Here is a 23385-nt window from a genome sequence, read left to right as displayed (position 1 = left end):
ATAGATCTGCTAAAATGCCTTCACCCTATTTTCTTTCAATGTGATTTCACTAGCTTTCTGGCTTCAGAAAAGAGAGAGACTTCCTTTCTCTTTTTTCACTTGCAGCTCAGGGATGAGTAGGGGTTTTCTTAGTTGTGAACTTCACAGCACACACCTTCACTCATTTGTACTCACAGACACGTACTGAAATCAATTTTAACCCTGTTCTTGTGTATTGTTGAAAGGAGAAGACACAAGCATGTCTTTCAAGCACACTGCTGTATTTGCTTCTGTCATGTTCACAGTCTATGATAACTCACAGGAGATTACAGTTCAGTTTGCAGTTCGTCTCTCCCTTTTGAACTCTTTCTCTTTGACACTCACTAGGTGTGATATTCCAGGATCTCCTTTGAGGCTGAGGGAAATTCATACATGCCTTACAGATAGACACTGAATTACAATGCTCTGAATGTACACACTCAATTGTGTTTCTTGTTACAATACTGCAAAGTCATAAGACAAGGTGAAATATTGGTTTGCTACAGGAATCTGTGCTCCAGCCAATTAACAGATATCTGATCATCTTGGTGGCTATCAGGCATAAATACTGTGCTAGTTTCTGTTGTTTCTTTGCATTTTATCAGCTCTGTAATGATACCAGCAAGGGATGCTTCATCTTCAGCTAGAAAGTTCTTCAGCTGTTCCATCAATCATCTTCCTTCTGTCATAAAATCAGACATGGGAATGTTTGCTGATGGTTGCACAATGTTCAGTAATATTTGCAACTCCTCAGATACTGAAGCAATCTATGCCTAAATGCAATAAGGCCTAAACAATATCTAGGCTTGGACTGATAAGTGGCAATTTATATTCATGCCACACAAGTGCCAGGAAATGACCATTTCAAACAAGATTGAACCTCACCATTGATGTTCAATAGGACAAATATTACAGAATACTTCACTGTCAATATGCTGAGGGTTATTATTGACCAGAAACCATAATGAACCAGCATCTAAATACAGTGGCAACAAGAACAGGTCAGAGGCTGGGAATTCTGTAACAGTTAATTCATTTCTTGTTTCCCTGAAGCCTCTCTACTACCTACAAGGCACAAGTTAGGTGTGTGATAGAATGCTCCCCATTTGCCTAGATGATTGCAACTTTAACCACACTCAAGAAACTAGACACTATCCAAGATGAAAGCAGTCCATTTGACTGGCACCCTATTCACCATTTTGAACATTCACTTCTTCTACCACTGTGAAACAGTGGCAGCAGTGTGTACCATCTACAAGATACATTAGTAACTCACTAAGGCTCCTCTGGCAGTATCTTCCAAACCTGTGACTTAAATCACCTAGAAGAACAAGGGCAGCAGATGCAGGGGAACACCATCATCTGCAAGGTCTCATTTAAGTCAAACACTAACCTGACTTGGAAGTATAATCACTGTTCCTTCACAGTAATTGATTCAAAATGGTGGAACTCACTCCCGAAAAAAGTGTTGTGTGTGTATCTACATCACAAAGTCTACAGTTGTTCAAGCAGACAGCTCAATGACATCTACTCGAGAGCAATTAGCGATAGATAAAAATGCTGCCCTAGCCAGTTACACCAAATTCTCTGAACAAATACAAAAAAAATCTGCCTCAGGTGCTGTATCTCCAGAGTACACAGGTCTACAGCAGTGAGGCTGACATTTGTGACAGAGGGTCAGATATATCATGTCAATTCTTTACCCTTCGGGGGAGTGGATTTAAGACTGAGATAGATAGGCTCTTGATTATCAAGGGGATCAATGGTTTTCAGCAGAAAGCAGGAGCTTGGGGTTAAGAAACTTATCAGCCATGATTAAATGATGGAGCAGTCTCGGTGGGCCGAATGGCCTAACTTCTGGTCCTTTGTCTTATGGTCTTATGATCTTATTAATTTAATGTGGTCCATGCCCCCACACTATTCCGTAGTCCTGAAAGCTCAATTTACTCAAATGCTGATCCAATTCCTTTTGAAATAAATTTGTTGTCTTCTCTTCCACATCCCTGACAGGCAAAGGTTTCTGGGTGAGCTACAGTTATTTTTGTTATTCCTTCACAGCATGCTGGTGTCTCTGGCTGGGCCAGCATTTATCGTCCATCACTAATTGCCCTCAAGAACATGTTGGTGAGCTGCTCCTTTTGAACCACTGCATCCATGAAATAAATTAATCGCTTCCTAGACTCTTATTGGTTTTGATAGAAAATGTTGCCACGTTGCTGAGGCTAAAATGCACTGACTCAGCTCCTGTGGAAATGAGAAGTTGGACAAAGTTTTAATGTGGACAATATTTTCCCTGATGAGGAGCCAACAAAAGTCACCTGACTGGGCATGTGCAGAAGCTTTCAAAGCATTCTGGGAACCTTCAGGTGAATTGCCAGAAATTCGAATTCCACATTGTCACTGAATTCTAATGTTTAACTGGAGATGAGAATGGCCAGACGTCTGGTTTCCTATAAATGGTTTGATATTTAGCTGTGCTGGCTGCTGTTGTAGGTCAGATGTCCGAGCATCTCTGTAGTTCACTGCAGATGGATGGTCACACTCAGATAAAAGACATTTGTAAGGAGTCACACGAAGCTGGAAGATACTCCCACCTTACTTTCTAGAGTTAATTATTTTCTTTTCTCAGCTCGCATAATCTCTATTGTCACCATAAAAAAAACAGTTAAGGGGTTAAAACAATGCAGCAAAAAAACCTTGGAGAGAATCATGTGCCTCTAGTTGGCTGACAGCTCTCACAAAGGGTGACCCTTCATTCCTGGGGTCCTTGATCCTGGGGAAAGTCCGCCACTGGCCAGTCTCATGCTTGAATGGAACAAGGTAAGGTCAGCTTTGCTGAAAAGGGGTGACTTGGACTCTTATCAACTCTTCAGCTGGTGTCCACAAGATTCCTCCCAGGCTTAATATTCATTCGTTGAGTTTTTTTTTGGTAGAACAGTTCTACGATCTAAATTGCTCAGAAACTATCATAACATATTCAATACTTAATCATTTCTAACTCTGCATACAAATCATTTGATTTGAGCCAAAAACGTCGCCTTACAATTTGAAGGTTTTGCAGGTGTAAAGCTTTAGCTGGTTCTTTTCCTCAAGACTGACATTGTTGCCTTTGTGAGTGAGATTCTAGTTTAGGTGCTTTAGGTAGATATGGGAAAATATTTTCTCTGTTGGTGTAATCAACAACGAGACAGCATTAATATTAAAGTTAGAACTGGAGCCTCAAATTCAGCAATCATGTTTTCTAAATAAAAAGTGGTGAAATCAGAACATCTCGCCTCAGAAGGATGCCAATTTAAATTTCATTGAAATTGAAATTTTCAAGACTGATGTCAATGGATTTTAGTTGGTTAAGGCTGTCTCAGGATATGTAGCACAGTCCATAAATGGAGGTAAGGAGCAGCTTGCACGTATGCTTGCTGAACTGGCAGATTTATTCTTAGATGTATCGTTACCATGCTAGGTAACATCATCAGTGAGTCTCCAATGGAGTGCTGGTGTTCTGAGCCGCTTGCTATATGTGTGTCTTGGTCTGTTGTGGTGAGTGATATCACTTCCAGTTCTATTTCTGAGAGGTTGGTAAATGGGGTCCAAATCAATGTGTTTATTGATGGAGTTCCAGTTTGAAGGCCAGGCCTCTAGGAATGCCCATGCAAGCCTCTGTTTAGCCTGTTCCAGGATGGATGTACTGTCTTAGTCAAACATATCTGTCTTCGTCTGTGGGTATGGATATTAGTGATAGTTTGTCATGTCTTTTGGAGGCTAGTTGGTGCTCATGTATCCTGGTGATTAGTATCCTGTCCATCTGTCCAATGTAATATTTGTTTGCAGTCTTTGCAGGGTATTCTATATGATTTCATTCTGATGGTTGCAGGTAAATTCATTAGGAGCTGTTTCAGTGATGTGGTCTTGTGGGCGACCATGTTGCCTCGGGACCAGAGTGGTTTGGTCGTCATCTCCGAGATTTCTTTAATGTATGGCAGGGTGGCTAGAGTTTCTGGGCATGTTGTGTCTTTTTGTTTAGGTCTGTTGTGTAGGAATCGGCGGACTGCACTTAGCGGGTACCCGTTGTTCCTGATTACATTGTAGTTCATTTAAATAATGTCCTGATGCAGCTCTGTTTGTGGGTGTTGGGAGGATTGCTCCTGTACTTGAGTATCTGGTCAGTGTGTGTGGCTTTCCTGTAAACGCTGGTCTGCAGCTCTCCATTGGCTTTACGTTCCACCGTGGAATCTAGGAAGGAGAGTCTGTTGTTGTTCTCTTCCTCTTTGGTGAACTTTATACCAGTAAGGATGCTGTTTATGTTTTTGTGGGTTTCTTCTAATTTGTTGCGTTTCGTGATGACAAAGGTGTCATCCACATAGCAGACCCAAAGCTTGGGTTGGATTGTGGGAAGGGCTGTTCATTCTAACCACTGCTAAGAGTCCTGATATTAGTGATCCCACAGGCATCCCATTGATTTGTTTGTAGGTCTTGTCGTTGAAGGTGATGAGGGTTGTGAGGTACAGGTCCACTAGCATGAGGATGCTGTCCTTGCCAATGAAGTTGGTGCTGTCAGGTGTTTGCATCATTGGTACCTCCAGCAGTGAGGCCAGTGTTTCTTTGGCCAAGCTGATGTTTATTGATGTGAATAGGACTGTCATGTCGAAGAAAACCATGGCCTCGTTGTCCTCTACCTTGGCGTTTTTGATGATGTTCAGGAATTCATGGGTGGAGTGGATGGAGTGGCTTGAGTCTTCTACTAGGTTTCAGTTTGCATTGCAGTTCCTTTGTTAGTCTGTATGTCAGTATACCAGGAAGTGAGCCTGTGGGTCTGAGGGGGGTGGGGGGGGGGGCACGTTTATGTTTATGTACCTTTGTAGTCTGCAGAAAAGGGATGTGTTGGATCCTTCATGTTTCATTCTTTGGAGGTCTGTCTTGTTAATTTCACCTGTGTTGTGAAGTTTCCTCAGGGTATGCTGTAATACAGTTTTCTAGCTGTTCAGTTGGGTCCATCACCACTGGTTGGTAGGTATCGGTGTCTGCAAGTAGTGTGTTTGCTTTTTCAGTGTATTGTGTTCTGTTCAGGATGATGGTCATGCGCCCTTTGTCTGCTGGTAGGATTAAAATATTTCTAACTTTTCTGAGTCCTTCCAGGTCTTTCCTTTCCTGTGTGTTGAGGGTGTTCGCTTCTTTCTTTCTGCTTAGTACTACTGTCTGTCTGATGGCCTGCTGGATTTCTTCTGGAAGTCTGTTGTCTTTCAGGGTGGATTCAGTGCTGCTAAGGAAGTCCTTTTTGTCCAGGTCCTGGGAGTTCATCCCTCGTACTAGGCCGATTTCTTCCGTGTCTGCGAGTGGTCAGTCTGACAGATTCTTTATCCAAGCTTCTGAATTGTCGGTGAGCTTGGCCAGTTTTTCTTGTAGGTTTGGTCTTTTCTTTGTCTTGGTTCGCTGTTGTTTAGTATTGATAGTTTGTTCTAGTGGACTTGTCTATTCATGGTCAGTCACGTTAGCGTACAGTTTTTTGGCACAAAATTTCTCATTTATATTTGTGGAGTCATTTGTTATCATCATTTATTATTTCTTGTAGCATCCTGCAACTATTCTGTTCTGCTGTCCTTCTGGCTTGTGGGGTGTTGAGCAGTGGTTTGTATTTGACACATCTTGGTAATAATGTTTTCCTGAAGGGAGGTAAGGAGTTTATCAGCTCTGATCCAACTGAAAATTGGAATTAGCACAAGGGATCTGAATGGCTCATTCTGTTCCTTATGTTGTTATTCTCCATAGTAGGATTCAACATAGAAACATAGAAACATAGAAAATGGGCATAGAAGTAGTCCATTTGGCCCTGTAGCCTTCTCTACCATTCAATGATCATCCAACTCAGTACCCTGTTCCCATTTTCTCCCCATATTCTTTGACTCCTTTACTCTTAAGATCTATACTTATCCATTCCTTGAAAACATTCAATGTTTTCACCTCAACTGCTTCCTGTGGCAGAGAATTCCATGAGCTCACCACTCTCTGGGTGATGACATTTCTCTCATAGCAGTTGTAAATAGCCTGCCCCATCTAGTTAAACTATGGTTCTTGGTTCTGAACTCACTAGTCATTGGCAACATCCTTCCTGCATTTATTCTGTCTAGTCCTGTTAAGATTATAATGAAATTCCCTCTCATTCTTCTAAACACCAATGACTATAGTTCCTCTACTGCTTTGGGTTACTCCTGGATGCAGATAATAATGAGTTTTGCAATGAGAATATATTCACCTGCATCTAACAATTAGGTCTGAAAACTTGTCCAAGCATGCAATGAACAGTTGGCAGGTTAAGTGCAGATCACAGAAAGACTAAACAGCCCAAGGTGCATTATCTGACAATAAAATTAAGAATAGTTTGGTAAAGTATCAATGTTCTGTCCTTGAAACTGAAGGCATTTATTTTCTCCCTTGCTTATAGTCTCTATGTTACCAGGCTAGCTTTCACATGCAGCAATGGGACTGAATAGATCAGCTAAGCAACATCCACGCAACATTCTCTGATGAGCTGTGCACAGATGTCTTCAGAATGTCACGTTGCTTTCTGCTCAGTACTGCACCAAACTGGCACTGCTCCCAGGGAAACTGCTGCTGTACGTGATGCAGTTATACCATCCCATTTCTATGTATTTTATTGCTCTTTCATAGGATGTGAGTGCCATTGACTAGGCTAACAGTTACTGCCCATACCTAATTGCTCTTGAGAAGGTGGTGGGTATTTTTGTAGTATTACAAAGAATGCGAAAAAATAATATTAATTAAACTGTAATAAGTTTTCATCTAGGGTTTCTGTGAAGGTCATTTATATGCAGCCTTCCACTCAGGCTCCCGATTTTAATCTCTGGGAATTCAATACTGGTTTCAAGGCATCAGCACAAAGTGCTGAAGCTTATACAACAATATTGAGCAAGATTTTAACTCATTCAAGATCTAATCATTTATGCAGAATTTAAATCGGCTCTATTGATTCACGGTTTGGGCCCCATTTTTAATTCCTTGTGGTTTTTGGTGAGTGGAGGTGGGACCTTACATGCTGCTGCGAGAATTGGGGTTTTAACTAATGCTTCTTTTTAACATATTGCCTGTCTATGAATATAGCTGGTTAAAATCTGCTCCTCAATATCTTTTTACATGGGATACTGTAGATACTTTGTTAGTGATATATCCCTGATTACATTGGAATTCCAGCACAGAAGCAGGCCATTCATCCTAACAATTCATGTTAGGATTTACCCTCCAAATGAGAAGTGGCTGTAATTTTTCATGCTCATGTTATTGCCAAGTTCTTTTATTCCCTTTTCATTTGACCCACCTTTCCACAATTCCTATTCTCAAACATTGTCATGGTTTCTGCTTCACTCACTAGTGCTGGTTATCATTGTGTGAACAGTTTACTCCTGCTCTCAGCCCTAAATCTGTTTAATCTCAAATCTATGTCCCCTCATCCTAGATGCCTTGTCATTGGAAATGGTTTGTTTGTTTATCTATACCAAGGCTTCACTATTTTAAACATCTCCAAAATTCACCTCACAATTTTCTTTGTCGAAACAAAATCATCAAATGTTTTATCCAATAGGTACTTGCCTCTCAACTGAGATATAGTCATAGAATCATAGAGATGTACAGCATGGAAACAGACCCTTCGGTCCAACTTGTCCATGCTGACCAGATATCCCAAACCAATCTAGGCCCATCTGCCAGCACCCGGCCCTTATCCCTCCAAACCCTTCCTATTCATATACCCATCCAGATGCCTTTTAAATGTCGTAATTGTACCAGCCTCCACCACTTCCTCTGGTAGCTGATTCCATACACGTACCACCTTCTGCATGAAAAAAGTGCCCCTTAGATCTCTTTTATATCTTTCCCTTCTCAACCTAAACCTATGCCCTCTAGTTCTGGACTCCCGCACCCCAGGGAAGAGACTTTGTCTATTTATCCTCTCCATGCCCCTCTTGATTTTATAAACCTCTATAATGTCACCCCTCAGCCTCTGACACTCCAGGGAAAGCAGCCCTAGCCTATTCAACCTCTCCCTATAGCTCAAATCTTCCAACCCTGGCAACATCCTTGTAAATCGTTTCTGAACCCTTTCAAGTATCACAACATCTTTCCAATAAGATGGAGATCAGAATTGCATGCAATATTCCAAATGTGGCCTGTACAGCCGCAACATTACCTCCAAACTCCTGTATTCAATACTGTGACCAATAAAGAAAAGCATATCAAACATCTTCTTCACTGTCCTATCTGCCTGCGTCTCTACTTTCAAGGAGCTATGAACCTGCACTCCAAGGTCTCTACATTCAGCAACACTCCCTGGGACCTTACCATTAAGTGTATAAGTCCTGCTAAGCTTTGCTTTTCCAAAATGCAGCACCTCACATTTATCTAAATTTGATCTATGGCAACATTTGCTGTGTTAAAGGTATCTCATAAATGTAAAATGTTGTTATTGTTTTGACCTACTTTCTGCTACTGAGAATCCCAACAGAATCCTTGAAGGAAAGAAAAGCTAAGCTCCTTGTTTAATTCTTGTTTATGGGACCTTCTTATTCACTGAAGTACAGTTGGGATTATTGTCGAGAATTTAAGACCAGAAAAGATGAGGAGGAAGTGGTTAACTCTTGTTAAAAATTTCACTACTATAAATGGAGTCAAATTATTCTCTCATTTTCAATGTCATTATACTTCTCTCCATGCTTTGCAACATTCCCTGATGATAAAGGCAGATTGATAAACTGCTGCCAGGCATTTACTAGATAATATTCAGAAATAGCCTTAGTTGACTACCCATGTGTTTAAAAATGGTATTTCAATTCCCCTATCCTCCCTTTTTACATCGGCTCGTGGCAGGAGCACCAGTAAGAATGTGAACTGTGTCCTCTACCAAGAACTATAAACAAAGTTGTGCAGCAATGAAGTTTTCAATTACCATTTAAATTGCGCAAAAGTACCATTTTAAAGTTATCTTTAGAAAGTTCTATATTCTTCCTTCATTATGTCAAAACTGATGAGTCTGACAATAATAAGACTGAGGGGTTGGGACTGAATTTTCTCTGTCAGGGGTATGTTGCCAAATAGTTCAGTGATGTCATAGATTGTTTTTCAAATAGTACATTTTAAAAAAAAGACCACTCCTAAAGTAACATTGCCTTTCCTAATACACCAACACCCAACTTTCACAACCTCATCTACTATACACACAAAAATACTGCTACCCCTCCACCCACAATTTGTACACACTCACCCATATGCATAACACATTTGCACACCCACTCCACCAACAGTCATAATCCTCTTGCATATATGTACAAATACCATTTGTTTATATCACTCATCCCATTTACATAACACATATCCCTCGCACACACCACTCTTATATTTGTGCACATACCACTGTCGCCATTTGCACACACACCACTTTCACAATTATACACGCATGCACAATTAACCTGCACGCTATTCTCTCACACAAACACATCACTCTCACAATCAGATCACACACATTATTCTCAGATGTACACACTCACTCACACTTATCAAATTCAGTAATCCAGCAAGTGCACACTCCATTCTTACACACATACCATTCTTACACTTCCACTATTCTTGTAATCATACTGCTTTTACATATAAACACTAACAACAATTTAGATACACCACTCCTACATATATACACATACCACTGTCATACATGCACTTCTCATGTACATTTACTCTCAGACACCAGTCTCTCTCACGTGCATATACCACTCCTGTGCCAGCAAACGCACATCCGTCTCTCACGTGTCACTCCAATGCAGGCATACGCATTACTCTCTCATGAGCATACATCAGCCTTATGCACAGACACATCACTATCATGCGCATGCACCATTCTTGTGCACATGCACCCATGACCTTTCATACTCACTACTTTAATGCACATGCACATCACTCTTCCTTCATGTGCACTCACCACTTGTGTACATGCAGACACTACTTGAGTGGCGAGGGCATAGACTAATGACACATACACAAGAGTAAACACACACACCACTTCAATACATGAACATCATTCTTACTTACACACAACTCTCATGCATACTCAGCGACGCTTACACCACTCCTTCTCACATACATACACACACTACTCTCTCTCTTTCTGACTCTCACATACACACATTCTCCACTCAGACACACAAACACTACCCTCTTTCAAACACACACATACATACACCACTAACACATAACAGTAAGACACATCATTCTTACAATAAAAGACAGATATCAAAGTATCAAAAACATTTTGAAGAATAAAAGCAGCAAAAGTCACAGACTGCATTCATATTTTCCATTGAGAAACTTTCCCTTTAAATCATCTGACAGTTCAATATATCAGAACAAGCACAAGATAGCTATCTGCACAGAACAAAAATGCTTCTTTCAGCTCCTAGTGAAATCAACGGTTGACACTTACTTAGTTTTTTCAAACTCATGGTGGTTCCTGTTGTTAGAGATTTCCTCTCTTTTGGAAAGGCAGTGAGGGATGGTAGATGCACTGTTATGAAGAAGAAGAAAACACTTTTCTGTGTCAGTCAGAAACCTCCATACTTTTACAAAATCTCCATTGCAATAGCGGCAGCTCTCTTTCTGCTTCTTGCATAGAATCATTGCACAGTCACTTCCTGAGAACTGTCAAATGCCTGCGCTGCCTTCTCAATTAACAAGGTCGCTTTATGCATCTACGAGCATCTTAAATGTCATGTTTACTGTTTCTTTTCTGAACTCTCAGTTTCATCTGTTACCTAGATTCTATCTTCTGTTTTTCTTCACTTGTAAAATGCAGTAAGGCACTTAATGGTTTCTCTCTGACAGTTATCCAAGACATCTGTATTCATTTCATTTCTCTGAGGAGTTTCCCTTTAACCCATTGGAGACTGTAACTTGTGTTTTACTCATTTTTGTACTTGATGTGATAAAGGGGTATTACACTATGTTTTTCATATCTGTGCCAGTATCAAACCTTCTCGGGGAAGGATTTGCTCTGGTTGCTGGGTGTTAGTGAAATTGTAAACATGGCAGTAAACATATCACATGCTTTATTGGCCATGTGTTAGCAATATTGCAGATTGAAAGGATTTTGTTTTCTGTGTATTATACACTCATGACATTGTAAACATGGAGGGAAGGTATCTTCCACTTTTTATTTTTCACAATAACATAAAGGTTGATGCTTTAAAACACTTATGATTTTATTAGGAAGATTGGTCTATTATATTTAGGACATTGTTGACACACAAGAATGAGAGGATGTGTTGATTTTAAATCAAGGAAAGTTTGTTACAAAATTAAAAACAAATCTGCTCTGCCTCATCATCATTCCTCAGGCAAGCACACCCTGTTTCATTTCCCACTCATGGCTTGTTTGCGCCAGTTTGGCAGCAAAATTGTTCCTTCCATTGGAATGCCAACTTGCATTTGGCCAAGGGCAATTTGATCCGTGAATTCACCTCAGCCAGACATTGAGCTCATATTCTATTTCATCTGCAAAACATAAAATTCTTGTGTCTGCCCAATTTGAGTAATGGTGCAGAAAGAGCTTCCCTGCGTGACTAAGCCTGACACCGCCCAAACAAGCCCGATACTGACCTTGGGTGGACACCACTGCAGTTCCTGAAGATTCACCAAAGATAAGTGCTTAGCTTCAACCCAGGGCATCATTCAGATGCTGCAACGATGGATGTGATAAATAACAAAAGAAAAGGATGTGTATTCACATAGCACCCTTGTGACCTCAGCGTAACCCGAAGCACTTTTCAGCCAATGTTAAGCTGTAGCCACTGCCACAATGCAGCAAGATCCCGGAGGGAACAATGTGATAATGACCAGATCATTTTGACGTTAGTTGATACCAGAGATAAGGAGCCAGAAAAACGTACAATCTCTTGCATAAGGTGAGATGATTGGAAAAACACCTGACTCTTTTCAGAGGACATGAAATATGAAATTCTTTACCACAAGAGGCTGACGAGGCTCAGTCATTATAGATATTCAAGGCTGAAAGAGACAGATTTTTAATCAGTAAGGGAATCAAGGGTTAAGGGGAGGATTATCACATAAGCCATGATTTCATTAAATGGTGGATTGACTCAATGGGCTGAATGGCTTACTTCTGCTCCAATAGCTTATGGATTCAGTTGTTGTCAAACTGACTGATACAACATTGCTAACTAGATTGAATGCATTGCAGGTGTCTTATCACATGGTCTCCCATACCCAACTGCCCGTCACTCTCCAAATGAAGGGTACCTGGCACAATCACTTCCATGGTGCCTTGTCTTATTCCCACACCAATTGGAAAATGAACACTCCCTTTCAGTTGGATTTTGTTTCTGGGTTGGGATCCCGACATCAGGATTAAATCCAAATCCTCACCCCCACACCATGTTAGAGACAGTTCCCTGACAGGATTTCAGAAGGAATGGCCACACAATGAGTTTGCTATCCAATTAAGGACTGTAAGTGGGCACAGCAGGGCTAATAGGAAGCCTCTCTCCAGGACTGACAGGGTAACAGTTTGTCAACACACATAAGATTGAGAAAGAGAAAGAGATAGTGACTGCATCTCAAGTTGTAGGTACCCTCTAACTTCCAACTGTCCACAGCTACTAGCCAATCATGGTAGAGGAGGATCTTATTCAGAGGGCAAGTGATGCCAACAAACTGTGACCATCCTTCATGGTGATTGTGGGATGGTCACATGGGTTAGTGAGAGGGAGGGGCTCTTTGGTTTCATGTTAATATAATGCTGCCCTCTCTCTCAGTCCATGCTGCAGCTGAGAAAGGCCACCCCTTTGCACTGGCTGTATTTTGGTCATCTTTGGGTGTCAAGAGAAGAGAATTTCAGTCATTCCATGAAGGGGGTTCTGATTGGCCTCTTCATTATCCTTCTGCAAACATCCCCCCCTACCCCCACATTCCCCACCTCACCTTGCAGCTGATAGGACATCTTAACAAAGCAGTTTCTAATAAAATAAATGTGACCCTAAGCATTATAAATGTATGGAGTACAAAAGCCAAGGAGTAATGCTAACCCTACATAAAGCATCAGCTCAGTTACAGCTGGAATATTGCGTTCAACTCTGGGCACTACATTTTAGGAAGGATCTAATGATCTTGGAGAAATTTAATTTAGCACAGTTCTACTTGTGAAATAATATAATTACATGGTTAGCTGGGGTAGTTCACCTTACAGCAGAGAAAGGTAAGAGAAAATTTGGTAGTAATATCCGGAAGTTCACAAAAGGATTAGATAGAGTAAATAGAGAGAACTCTTTCCAACAGCTGAAGGGTCAATAACTAGAGGACACAGCTTTAAGGTGATTGAAACGACATAAGGGCAGACCTTTTTAAAGTAATGTGTGGGTAGAATTTAGAATGCAAATGGCAGGCAATAGAGAAAATATGGGCAGTGGGACTAATTAGATTGTCCTTTGCAAGAGCTTGTACACGTCAGAGGACCAAATGGTCTCCTATGTTCTTATTCTCTGATCTTCTTTCTAATATTTTTCTAAATAATAATTTAGAATGTATAAAATTAATTAATTAATGAATATTAATAAAATGTGTCGAATTAAAAAGAAAATTTTTAAATACCCGTTTTATGTATCTCCTGACATGCTTTTAGCATTATCTTTGAGGTTAATCTTTAATTCCAGGAAACTCCAGGGACATCTGGAGCATTAGCACTATCCGCACATAAGTCATCTCTATGAAAGAGATATCATTGTAACTCACTGGTCCTACAAGCATGTATGCTTATCACGTCTCACTGCAGCATCTCAAGGTTTGAGAGGTTGAGTAAGGTACCTGATCCCTGTTCCATGCTGATGCCCCTTTAGAAAGCTGTAGCTCTTGAGAGAGAATGTTTCTGATTAAACAATCTTGAAAAGTATTATTTTTTTCCTACTGAGTACCCTTGAACTGCAAATCCCCACATGCACCCTACTCTATCCCAGTTAATGACTTCATGAGCTCAGTTGGGTTCCCAACAATTGAGTACAAATTACCAGTAACATGGGGTATAGAGAATGGCATGGATGAAATGCAAAATATGAATTACCAATTTAAAAGCAAACACAGCTTTCACAGAATTATTGATATCCTTCAGAGATAGTCAGATATTTGTGAAGAAAGTCCTGCAGACTTCAGGACTGCAATCGAGTGGGAAATTTTAAATAGAAATTTATTACTTGCCATTTATTTACCTTCCCATAAACTATTCCCCACCCAACCTTACTCTTACAAAACTATTCCATAACCAAACACTGAGTAATGTTAAGCTGATGTGGAGACTAGGAATTTGCAAACCACAGTTTATGAGGTCCCATTTTTCCAACTTTTTTGACCCAGTATTATTAGTTCAGCCTGACGAAAATTAAGCAATTTATACAAATATGATTGGATTCTTTGCTGTTTATGGTGAGATCTAGCTTGTGTTTCATTAACTCAGCAGTGACAAGTGATACTTAAGATTTCCTGAAAAGCTCCCTTCATATTTGTGTGTTAGTACTTGAATGACAGTTTAACTGAGGCATTAGAATTTTATATTCATTCTGGAAGAGTCCATGTGAAGAGGTTTGACTACTTGGCATTGTGCAGATTAGACTGAACAGTAAGGAATTTGTACATTTGTACATATTCATCATCAGATAAATATGGGATTGGCTGTCAACTTACTCTTGAGCAGATGGCATTGTCATTCTTAAATTTCCCAGCACCTCACTAATGACATTAAATAAACTCTTTTAAATTATTCTGTTTAATTTTAGTTGGGTACTGTCATGGGGAGCTGATAACATAATCAGATAGTGGGGTCAAGCTGTTAACAATCATCTATCAAGATCCAGCCTTTAAAATATGTCATTTATGTCAATACCACATGGCAGGGAAGGATATTAAAGAGAAATAATGATTTTGTCAGAAGGATACAATGATTATTATACGGGGATTTTAGTCTACATATAGATGGGAGATATCAGATTAACAAAAGTAGCCTAGATGAGGAATTCATGAAATGTCTTGGGATAGTTTGTGCAGGACAGCACCTTCTGGACAAACCAGATCGCAGACTATACTAGACCTGGTATTAACCAACAAGACGAGATTAATTAATTACCTTCTCAAGAAGGTACCTCTAAGTAGCAGTGATCATAATATAATTGAATTTTACGTATAGTTTTAAAAAGAGAAGAGTGGGACTAAATCTAATATTTTGTACTTAAAAAAGGGCAATTCTGGGGGCATGAAACCAGAGCTTGAGGAAGTGTTTCTGGCAACTTAATGAATAGGCCAATAGAGACATAGAAACATAGTGACAGACTTTTAAGGAAACATTTCAGAATGCACAGAATAGATACATGTCAAAGGGAAAGAAACACTAAAAGGAGAACCCCCTATCCATGGTTAATTAAAAAGGTTCAGGATAATATTAAACTGAAAGAGTAAGTATATAATTGTGCAAAAGCAGATCAAAAGATTTGACACACTATAAAAGAAAATAAACAATGATTAAAATGTTAATAAGAAAGCAAACATTAGAGCATAAGAGAAAGCTAGTTAAAATATAAAGGCAGATAGTAGAAGTTTCTACAGCTAGTTAAAAATAAAACCTTTTAGCAAAGTAAGTGCCAGTACAGTAGAAAATGAGACTGGGAATTAATAACGGAAAATGAGAAGAGGAATTGAATGAATGTTTTTGGTCAGTCATGACCAAAGAGGATGCAAATAACATCTCAAAAATAGCAATCTATTAGGAATTGGAAGGGATAGATGACATCCAGAAACTTACTTTCACCAAGGAAGTAGCTCTTAACAAATTGTTGGAACTGCATGGCAACAAATCATGGGTCCTGATGGTTTCCATCTTAGGGTCTTTGAAGAACTAGCTGTGTGAGTCATTGCTTTTATTTCTTTTTCAAAATTCACTAAGATCAGGGAAAGTTCCACTAAACTGGAAACTAGCTAATGTAAATCCTTTACTCAAAAAGAAAGGGACACAGATAATAGGAAATATAGGCTAGTCAGTTTAACATCTATCATAGGGAAAATTAGAAGCTAATGATGTGGTTACAGGGAAATTCAATGAATTCAAGATAATCAGATCGAGTCAACATAGAATCATGGAATCCCTAAGTATGGAAGCAGGCCATTTGGCCCATTGAGTTTCTACTGACCATCCAGAGAGCAACCCAACCAGACACACACACCCGCTACCCAATCCCTGTAACCCTGCATTTCCCATGGCTAATCCATCTGGCTGGCACATCCTTGGACACTATGGGTAATTTAGCATGGCCAATCCACCTAACCTGCACATCTTTGGACTGTGGGAGGAAACACACACAGACAAGAGGAGAACATGCAAACTCCACACAGACAATCACTTGAGGCTGATTGTTGTGGTTCTGTTCGCCGAGCTGGGAATTTGTCTTGCAGACGTTTCGTCCCCTGTCTAAGTGACATCCTCAGTGCTTGGGAGCCTCCTGTGAAGCACTTCTGTGATGTTTCCTCTGGTATGTGATGCCGGAGGAAACATCACAGAAGCGCTTCACAGGAGGCTCCCAAGCACTGAGGATGTCACCTAGACAGGGGACGAAACGTCTGCAACACAAATTCCCAGCTCGGCGAACAGAACCACATCAATGAGCACCTGAGCTACAAATCTTCGCACAAACTTTGAACTTGAGGCTGAAATCAAACCTGGGTCCATGGCGCTGTGAGCCCACAGTGCTAATCACTGAGTAACCAGGCCACCCCCACAAACAGTTTTGTGAAAAGAAAATATGTTTAACCAATTTATTCTCTGATGTTCTCTTTTGAGCTATTGGAAAAAGTAACATGGACTGAGAATAAAGCAGAACTGTGGATGTACTACACTTAGATCTTCAGAAAGCATTTGATAAGGTGCCACGCCAAACGTCATTGTGGAAAATAAAAACTCACGCTATTGGTGTAATATATTATCAAGGATAGAAGACTGACTAGCTAACAGGAAACAGAAAAGGTATAAATGGGTAATTTTCTGTTTGGTAAGACATAACAAGTGGTTTGCCAAAGCAAACAATGCTGAAGCCTCAATTCTTTTCATTTAATGTGTGGATGAAGCTACCAAAGGTATGGTTGTTAAATTTACCGATGATACAAAGATAGGTAGGAAAATAAATTGTGAAGCCAATGTTTGGCAAGTGGAATATAACGTGAAAAGTATGAAGTTGTCCATTTTGGCAGGAGAACAAAATGAAGCATAATATCTCAATGGTAAGAGATTGCAGAGCTCTTGAGATGCAGAGGGATCTGGTTGTCCTACAGTGTGACTATTAAAAGGTAAGTATGCAAATACAGCAAGTAATTAGGAAAAATAACAGAGCATTATTGTTTATTTAGTACAAAAGTAGGGAAGCTATACTTCAGTTATATAGGGTCAGAAGTCACACGACTCCAGATTGTGGTCCAACAGGTATATTTGAAATCACAGAGTGCTTTCAGAGTACTCCTTTGTCAGATGCCACACCGCAGCCTTAGATCTGAAGGTCTTTGACTACTAGAATCATGTTTAAATGCAGAAGGAAAAGGCTTTGTATAATTGCAATTGCTTGCACTTCACTTGCTTTTCCATTCATTACATTGCCCAACAAAAGCTGCTACTCTGATGAACCTCAAAGAACTTCTATAGTTAGCATTCTACCATTGGCAGCTATATCTTCAACAGCATTGGCCACAAGTTCTGGAATTGTCTCACTGTCTCTCTTGCTTCTTTTTCCTACTTCTTTGACATCATTTTTGGCCACCTCTCCTAATATTTATTTGCCTGAGTCAACCTCAGGGTTTTCAATCCTCCAGGATCATCCTGAGATCTCCAGGAATTGGAGTTCAATCTCCAGGATACTGCTGCATGCAACTTGGAGAAAAATCAAGAGGCTATTAAACAAAAAGATTGTTTTGCATACTTCTTTGAACATTTCTCTTTACCAATTAGAAGGATATTGAAAATGGGAAGAAACAAAAGAGATTTGACTGATAGTCAAACAGGAACCAATTGGTTAGTGAGTCTTTTTGCTTTCTGATTGGTATAGAGAAATGGATGTCTTGGCCAACTCATGGCTGAAGCATGGAGGCCAGTCATGTGATGAAACTTACAGGAATAGACTTGATCACAGTTAACATCTCAAAGTTCAGTGTCTAAATGTGTTTGATTGTTAATGATATAAAATGCCTTGGGACGTTTTACAACACCGAGGATGCTTACAACATCACAACAGAGATTGCACTACAGAAATACTTTTGTTTTACTTTGTTGGCTGTAGAGTCTGTTCAGATGTCCTGAGGTCTCAGATGTGTATTATAAATGAAAATATTTTATATAAATACAAATTATTGTTGACAACATAAGTTTGTGTTGGGATAAACATCTATACACAGCACTGATCCTGGAATTCCTCCATTACCCAGGCTTCAAAGAATATGTAACTATTCTGACTTTCCTCCCTGGTTATATACTTGCACAATCTCCATGTCATTCTTTCTCATATATATTAGACTGCATATCAAGCAACATTGTGCAAACACATTGCAAAATATCCACAATGACTGGAAACATTGAGGAATCGAGAGAAAGTATTTGCTTTACTCTCCCTAAAGGCTGAGGAATGACTCCACAATCATGCACATAGTATTTTCCCAGGTGGCAAATGTTCATGAGATATTTGACTACATAGTATATCACTGCTTCTGTCTTGACTCCAAATGCATGTACTTTCTCTCAGGATTATACAGGATAATAATCAAGAGCTTGGAACCATGGCTAATTTCCACCCCACCTACCCTGCCCTGCCTCGCTGTTTTCAATTAGTGCCTTCAAAGCTGAGACTGATTAATACATTACTAACTGGAACTGAACCCATGACCTTCCTGGGCTGTTTGGCTCAGTACTACATCAAGTGGTGCAAATAAATGCCATCCCATGAGGATGGGACTCTTTCATTTTCTCCTTTTAAACAGTGATGATATCTCATGGTCTGCTATTTGTGAACAGATGACGAGATCCCTTTAAAAAGTTTCTGAATTTCATTACAGCACTCCACAAGCATGACAAAGGCTGGAGCCCTGTAGCTGGAATTAATCAAAAACATGTGCACATCTGAGTAAATAAAGAGAAACAGCCTCCAGTGGCAGTTGGGGGCAGTAACCAAAGGACAAAGATTGAAGGTAAAAGTACTGAAGGCAACATGAAGAAATACTTTTTCTCATTAGGGTGTTATTTGGAATGTGCCGCCTTAATGGGTGATGTCAATAAATGTAATATTAATATTAAAAAGCGAATTCATCGAATCACAGAATGGGTACAGCACAGAGGTGGCCACTGGACCTGTTTCATCAATACTAGCTCTCTGATGAGCAATTCACCCCACATCACTCTGCCTTTGCTCCTGAAGCTCTGCACGTTCTGTTTCTAATTCTTTTCAAAATTTACAAAGTTAACAGGAAAGGTAAGGGAGTCAAACCTTGCGGAGTCAAAATAGTTTGGCTAGCTTTACCCAAAGGGCCAGAAAAAGCACGGGAAGGTGAGTGGCTTCTTTCTGTGCTGTGTTATTTTATGATTCTATGAAGTATGTCGGGAAGAAAAGAGGATGGGAAAGCAAGGAATGCTGGCCAGTTTTCCTCCTTTGACCTGGGGCAATGAAAGCAAATATAAACCCATTTTAAAAAAAGCCAACTCTAGGCTCTATTCTGTAAGATGACCTCAACTAGGATCAGCTAACTCACTGCAGACCAAGTATTGAATCTAAACAAAAACCAGCAACTTCAGCACAGCTCCATTTATAACACTTTCATCTCTGAATCAGAATACAGTGGCTTTAAACACCCACTACAGACTTGAGAACATAGTTTAGGATTGCATTGTGGGAATGCTGCATTGCTAGAGGCACTGACTTTGGGATGAAGCGTTAAACTGAAATACCCATCTGCCTGCACTCATACTTAAATATCCATGCACAAATTAAAAGATAACAAGATAATTACCCTGGGGTCCTGATGAACACGCCTTTTTCGACTGCTCCAACAAAACCACTTCAACTGGTCATTTGCTAATACTGAGATTTTACTTTGGAAATTGGCCACATCTGTCATCAAAATAACAGCTTCTGCTTTTTAAATAGTATTCATTGGTGGCAAAGTGCTGAAAATGGTATGAAATGCTGCAAAAATTAACATTTCTTAACCCTTTCTTTCAGAATAGGGAAGGACTGGAGCAGGGCGGGTGCCAGTATGTAGCAAAAACTTTTAGACGCTGCAAGAGTTTGTGCTGTTCTCTTTAATCTATCACAGTCTTGCATTGCACTCAACCAACATGCCTGAGTTATAACTTCATATCTTAATTAAATTAGCCTGCCTATTAAATAGCAGTGGTTTCATCACTCAGTGAGAATCTCCCACTCTCAACTTTGGCCTTGTTCCTCAATCTTGTTCTGTGGAGGGGTAACGACTGTGTGTTCCATGTGGAAAAGAAAATGTTCTTTATTCAGGTTATATGCATTGTATTGAATCTTCTTTACTGCTCCCCGGCCATTGACCGCCTCACAAGATATTGTCATTGATGTGTTTTATGGGTTGCTGCAGCACTGTTGAAAGTCTGATGAACTCCAGCCTGTCACTACCAGAGCTGGACTCTGTTAAGCGTGGTGAAGTAAACAGACAGAGGTCTGCCAGAATGGCAGATTTACATTTATATAGCATCCTTCACAACTTCAAACTGTCCCAAAGGACTTTACAAACACTTTTTGTGTAGAAATATTGCAATGTGGGAAATACATCAGTCAACTTGCGCAATTTATTCTGCAAACAACAATGATTAGTTCACCTGTTTTTATGATGTGTGAGGGATAAATTGTCGTAATTCAATATCCGAAGGATACTCAACATTCCAGAGAAATAGGTAAAAGGGAAAAGGAGCTTGGTTTGCTTTGTTAATAATGGAAGTATCATTGTGTCGGTGAGTAGTGATATAGTAGATCTTGTACTTTCTGACTATGGCTTACCAAGTAAGCCATAGCTGACAACAGTGAGCAACTCGATTACTGCAATATGAATTGTGATGTTGATAGAGTTTGGGTGAAATTAAGGGATAGTAAGCGAAAGGAGTCATGGATGGGGAGTTGTCTACAGGCCCCAAAGAACTGCCTCACTATAGGACCAAGAATAAATTCGGAAATAACAAGGACAGATAAGAAGGGCATTACAATTATCAGAGTAATTTTAATCTGCACTTTGACTGGACAAATTAACAGAGTGAGGGTAACATAGATGCATAGAAGTGCATCAGGGTTTGTTTCTTAGAGCAGAACCTATCCAGGAACAACCTATTTTAGATCTATTCATATGTATTGAAGTAGGACTACTAACAGATCTTGTAGTTCAGGACCACTAGGGGTAGCAATCACAACTTTGTAGAATTTCAAATTCAGTTTCAGGTCTCAGATCAGGTCCTCAACTTAAATAAGGGCCATTACAGATGTGTGGAGAAAGCATTATCTTAAACAAGCTGGGAAAATAGACTGAGGGGAAGGACAGTGCATATGCAGTGGCAGACATTTAAGCAGATATTTAAAACACTCGGCAAAAATTTATTCCATTCAAAAAGGTTAACTATTTTTAAAGTTTAACTGCCTATAATTAACAAAGGCAGCAATGATAATATTCAATCAAAACCTAAGGCATAAAAAACAGAGGATTGGGTATTTTTTAGCAACCAGCAACAGTTGGCTAAAAAGCTAATAAAGAGGGCAAATATTGATTATGAAAGTAAATTGACAAGAAATATAAAAACAAAGAGCAAGAGCTCTGTGGAAATATGAAAAAGCAATAGCTAAGATAAGTAAGGGACCCTTGGGAATTAATAAGAGGAATGGGGAAGTGGCAGATAATTTAAGGCAATATTTTGCATAGGTCTTCACCACAGAGGAAACTAAAAACATTCTAAATATATCAGATAACAAAGCTACTAATGAGAATACAATACAATAATAATACAATACAATACAGCCACAAGAACAGGCCCTTTGGCCCAGCAAGTCTGCATTGTTTCCTAATTCTTATTTAAAGCCAATACGTATTGGCCGTGTGCAGTATCTATTCCTCTGGTTGGCTCACGTTCATGTGTCTAACAAGATACTTCTAAACTTTTTCCCCTAAAGTTTTTCCCCTTCTCACATTGAACCTGTACCTTCTTGTAGTTGACCTTTCCACTCTGGGAAAAAGCCTTCTACTATCCACTCCATCTATGTCTCTTATAGTTTTATGCACCTCTATCAGGTCACCACTCAGCCTCTGTCTTTCCAGTGAAAACAATTCGAGTTTATCCAACCTCTCCACATACCTTAAGCCCTCCAGACCAGGTGACTGGTAGTGTGGTGACCAGAACTGCACATAATATTCCAAATGTGGCCTAACTAAAGTTTGTCAGCTGTAACACAAATTGCTCAGTTTTATATTCAATGCCCTGGCCAATAAAGGCAAGTGTGCTATATGCCTTCTTGACCAATGTATTCACCTGTCTTGCCACTTTCAGGAATCTGTGGACCTATACATCCAGATCTTTCTGTATGTCAATGCTCCTAAGGGTTCTGCCATTTATTGTATAATTTGCACCTGGATTTGATCTTCCAAAATGCATCACCTCCCATTTGTCCAGATTTCTCTGTCCAAATCTGCAAACTATCTATATCCCACTGTACCATTTGACAATTCACCTCACTATTTGCAACTCTGCCAATTTGCTGTCATCCACAAATCAGAGCACCTGCATTTTCCTCCAGATCATTTATATATATATATATATATTAGAAACAACAAAGGTCCCAGCGCTGGTCCTTGCAGAACTCCACAAGTTACTAATTTCCATTCCAAAAATCACCCTTCCACCACTATTCTCTGTCTTCTATGACCAAGCCAGCTCTGTATCCATCTAGCCAGCTCACCCTGGATCCCAGTAGACTCGACTTTTTGTATCAGCCTGCCATGAGGTACCTTATCAAATGTGTTGCTGGAAAAGCGCAGCAGGTCAGGGAGCATCCAAGGAACAGGAGAATTGACGTTTCAGGCATCAGCCCTTCTTCAGATTCCTGAAGAAGGCCTGATGACTGAAACGTCGATTCTCCTGTTCCTTGGATGCTGCCTGACCTGCTGCACTTTTCCAGCAACACATTTTCAGCTCTGATCTCCAGCATCTGCAGTCCTCACTTTCTCCTACCTTATCAAATGTCTTACAAAATCATGTAGATAACATCTACTGCCCTTATTCCAATAATC

The 23385-nt window shown here is 39.9% G+C and overlaps 1 protein-coding gene across 5 annotated transcripts in view; it reads right to left on the bottom strand.

The window, feature by feature from the left end:
• LOC140469301 (SH2 domain-containing protein 3C-like) overlaps window positions 1-23385 on the bottom strand; it is a 185110-nt gene that overhangs the window by 150310 nt on the left and 11415 nt on the right. For 2 of the 5 annotated variants that reach the window (XM_072565665.1, XM_072565666.1), the window contains exon 3: window positions 10496-10576. The exons of 2 other annotated variants lie outside the window; for them this stretch is intronic. In XM_072565665.1, the coding sequence (XP_072421766.1) occupies window positions 10496-10576 (81 nt within the window). Of the gene's footprint in view, window positions 1-10495; window positions 10840-23385 lie in introns of those variants that run through there. One more of the 5 variants, XM_072565669.1, reaches the window with a different exon arrangement.

The sequence above is a fragment of the Chiloscyllium punctatum genome, chromosome 49 (genome assembly GCF_047496795.1).
Source record: "Chiloscyllium punctatum isolate Juve2018m chromosome 49, sChiPun1.3, whole genome shotgun sequence".
Lineage (NCBI taxonomy): Eukaryota > Metazoa > Chordata > Chondrichthyes > Orectolobiformes > Hemiscylliidae > Chiloscyllium > Chiloscyllium punctatum.
This window is presented reverse-complemented; position numbering and strand designations above follow the sequence as displayed.